General features: G+C 52.0%; 1 protein-coding gene across 4 annotated transcripts in view; it reads left to right on the top strand.

Moving 5' to 3' along the window:
* LOC109924573 (interleukin-1 receptor-associated kinase 1-like) overlaps positions 1-2,513 on the top strand; it is a 24,690-nt gene that overhangs the window by 20,058 nt on the left and 2,119 nt on the right. For all 4 annotated transcript variants that reach the window (XM_048619820.1, XM_048619821.1, XM_048619819.1 and 1 more), the window contains one exon: positions 1,363-1,488. In XM_048619820.1, coding sequence (XP_048475777.1) covers positions 1,363-1,488 — 126 coding nt within the window. The remainder of the gene's footprint in view (positions 1-1,362; positions 1,489-2,513) is intronic.

Genomic DNA, 2,513 nt, shown 5'->3' with positions numbered 1-2,513 from the left:
CGCATCTGGAGTGTTGTGTGGTGTTGGCTGGATGCAGGACACGAGTGTGTTGGGAGCAGCTCCGAGGAGATGCCAGACCTGTGTGTGTGGAAGGCCCAGTTTGCCCACTTTATCGGTTTGTTCGCAGTTGCCAATGCCCTCAGCTTGGCTCGCCCCGTCAGGCGCGCGCCCCCTTCAAGATGGGGAGGGGAACAAATTTCGAGAAAGTGGCAAGTGTTTTGAGTGAAGCCGCCCTTTGTGCAGGAGCAGCCTCCCTCTCCGTGATTCCAGTCTTCAGTTCGTGAGGAGAGACTGAGAGAAGCCGTGAACCTTTTTACTGGGAGTGGAGAAGATTGCGGATGGGGGGGGTTTTGAATAGAGGTGTTCAGGATCATAAACCAGGGGCTTCAATCAAGTAGGTGAGGAAGGAAATCTTGCCAGCGGCAGCAGGAGGGTGGGTGCCCTGTCGGGGAGATGGATCGAGGGGGCATGGGATAAAGAAACAGAGGGGCTTTCACGGGGCTGGCACACAGAAGTGGGCCCAATGGCCTGCTGCAGCTACAGTCGCTGGCTTTGCTGATGCTGTACCTTGTCTGCCACCCAGTGGTTACACTCTGACACTGCAGCCACTACAAACGATTATCTCCTCCATTCACCCAGTGGGTTAGAGCCAGCTCTGAGGCTGAGTATTCCCGATCGACCCACCCACCTGAGGGGCTCCCAAAATCTGACCCGCTTTCAGCATTAAGCGGCAAACAGAGAAAGCTTCCAGACAGATTCTATCAGCTGGTCAGGTAGTGTCTGCAGGGAGAGAGAGAGAGACACAGACAGACAGAGTGGTAGGCAGGCAGACGGTGAGTTGATGGGTGCGATCTCTCTGGGATTGGTTAGTTCTCAGGAACGTAGAAGAAAGTGATAGCCTCTCTGCCACGTTCTGCTATTCAATTCGATCATCTACCTCAATGCCAGCCATTCCCCTCAAAACCCTATTAGTCTCTAACCTGAGTGTCAAAGATGGAGCCTTTGAGGTCAAGATTTCCAACGATCCCTCTCCTGCTAAGTGAAGAAATCATCACCCCCGGAGGGAGCACGAGACAAGGTTTCAAGGGCTCGCGGGATAACAACGTCCTCTATGGAGCTCATTATGGTTGCTGATGGGGCCCTTTTAAAACCTTCTCCATTCGCACTTTGTCCAATGGAATCTGTGCTCTCTTCCATAGACACCACTCCCACTGAGAAGTGTTTGCTGCCTCTCTGGGGTCACACGTGCTCGGGGCGGGGTGCAACATGGCTCAAGGGGCAAGCATAACAGATGGTGACAGTCAGCCGCTCCTAACCCCTTTATTTTCTCTCTCTCTCTTTCCCTTTCTCCTTCCATTGCAGATTCGTCAGTCCCCAGCCACCAGATTGTTATGAACCCAGCGAAGCAGAGAATACTGGAGCAGTTTGCACTTTATAACGCGGGACAGATTGACAGCGGCGAGCTGCTGTGCTCCGCCCCTGGGCATGGTATGATCCCACCGAGACAGGGTGGCAGCTTCATTGAGTTTGTCTTTTCCTCTAGGTGTCACAGGCATGGCCAATATTTAGTACACATCTCTAATGACCCCTTCAGAAGGTGGAGGTGATGAGCAGAATAGATGAGAGGGGGCCAGAAGAGGTAACATATTTGGATTTTCAAATGGCAGTCTCTAAGGTCCTACGCATGAGGCAGTTAAGTAAGATAGGAGCGTATGGTGTGGGTTTAGTGCATTAGCATTGATTGGCTAACGAACGGGTAGGGAGGTGGGATAAGGAGGCTATTTTCAGGATTTTATTAGTGGCGCCCCACAGGAATCAATGCTGGGGCCCAATATCATTTACAGTCGATAGGACTCAGAGGAGGAAAGTACTGTCACCAAGTTTGTGGGTGACCCAAAAATACGTGAGAGGATAAAAAGCGAGAATGACACAGTCTGCAGGGGGATAGTGACAGCTTAAGCGGGTGGTCACAGTCTTGGCAAATGGGATACAGTGTGGGGAAATGAGAGGTTACACACTCGGGCAGGAAGAATAGAGGAGCTGAGTATTATTTAAGTAGAGAAAGACTGCAGAAAGCTGTAGAACAGAAAGATCTGGGAGCCCTTGGGGTCTATGGGTGTGAGGCTGGAAAAGCACAGCAGGTCAGACAGCATCTAAGGAGGAGGTAAGTCAGTGTTTCGGGCTGAAACCCTTTGGGGAGGGGGAGATCAGCCCAGAAATGAATTGGGGTAGGGGCTGGGGAAAGGTAGGAGAGATGGTGATAGGTGGATGCAGGTAGGGGGTTATTGTGATTGGCGAGTGGAAAGATGGACAGGTTAGGTCAGGTCAGGAGGGAGAGGGTTGGACATGGGATAAGGCTGGGGTTGGAGGGATTATGAAGCTGGTGAAACCAATGTTGAGACCATTGGGGCTGTAAGCTGCCAAGGCGAAATATCAGGTGGTGTTCTTCCAGTTTACGTTTGGCCTCACTCTGACAGTGGAAGAGGCCAAGGATGGATGTGTTGTGGGGGGGG

Source organism: Rhincodon typus, chromosome 44 (assembly GCF_021869965.1).
Source record: "Rhincodon typus isolate 14 chromosome 44, sRhiTyp1.1, whole genome shotgun sequence".
NCBI classification, from domain to species: domain Eukaryota; kingdom Metazoa; phylum Chordata; class Chondrichthyes; order Orectolobiformes; family Rhincodontidae; genus Rhincodon; species Rhincodon typus.
This window is presented reverse-complemented; position numbering and strand designations above follow the sequence as displayed.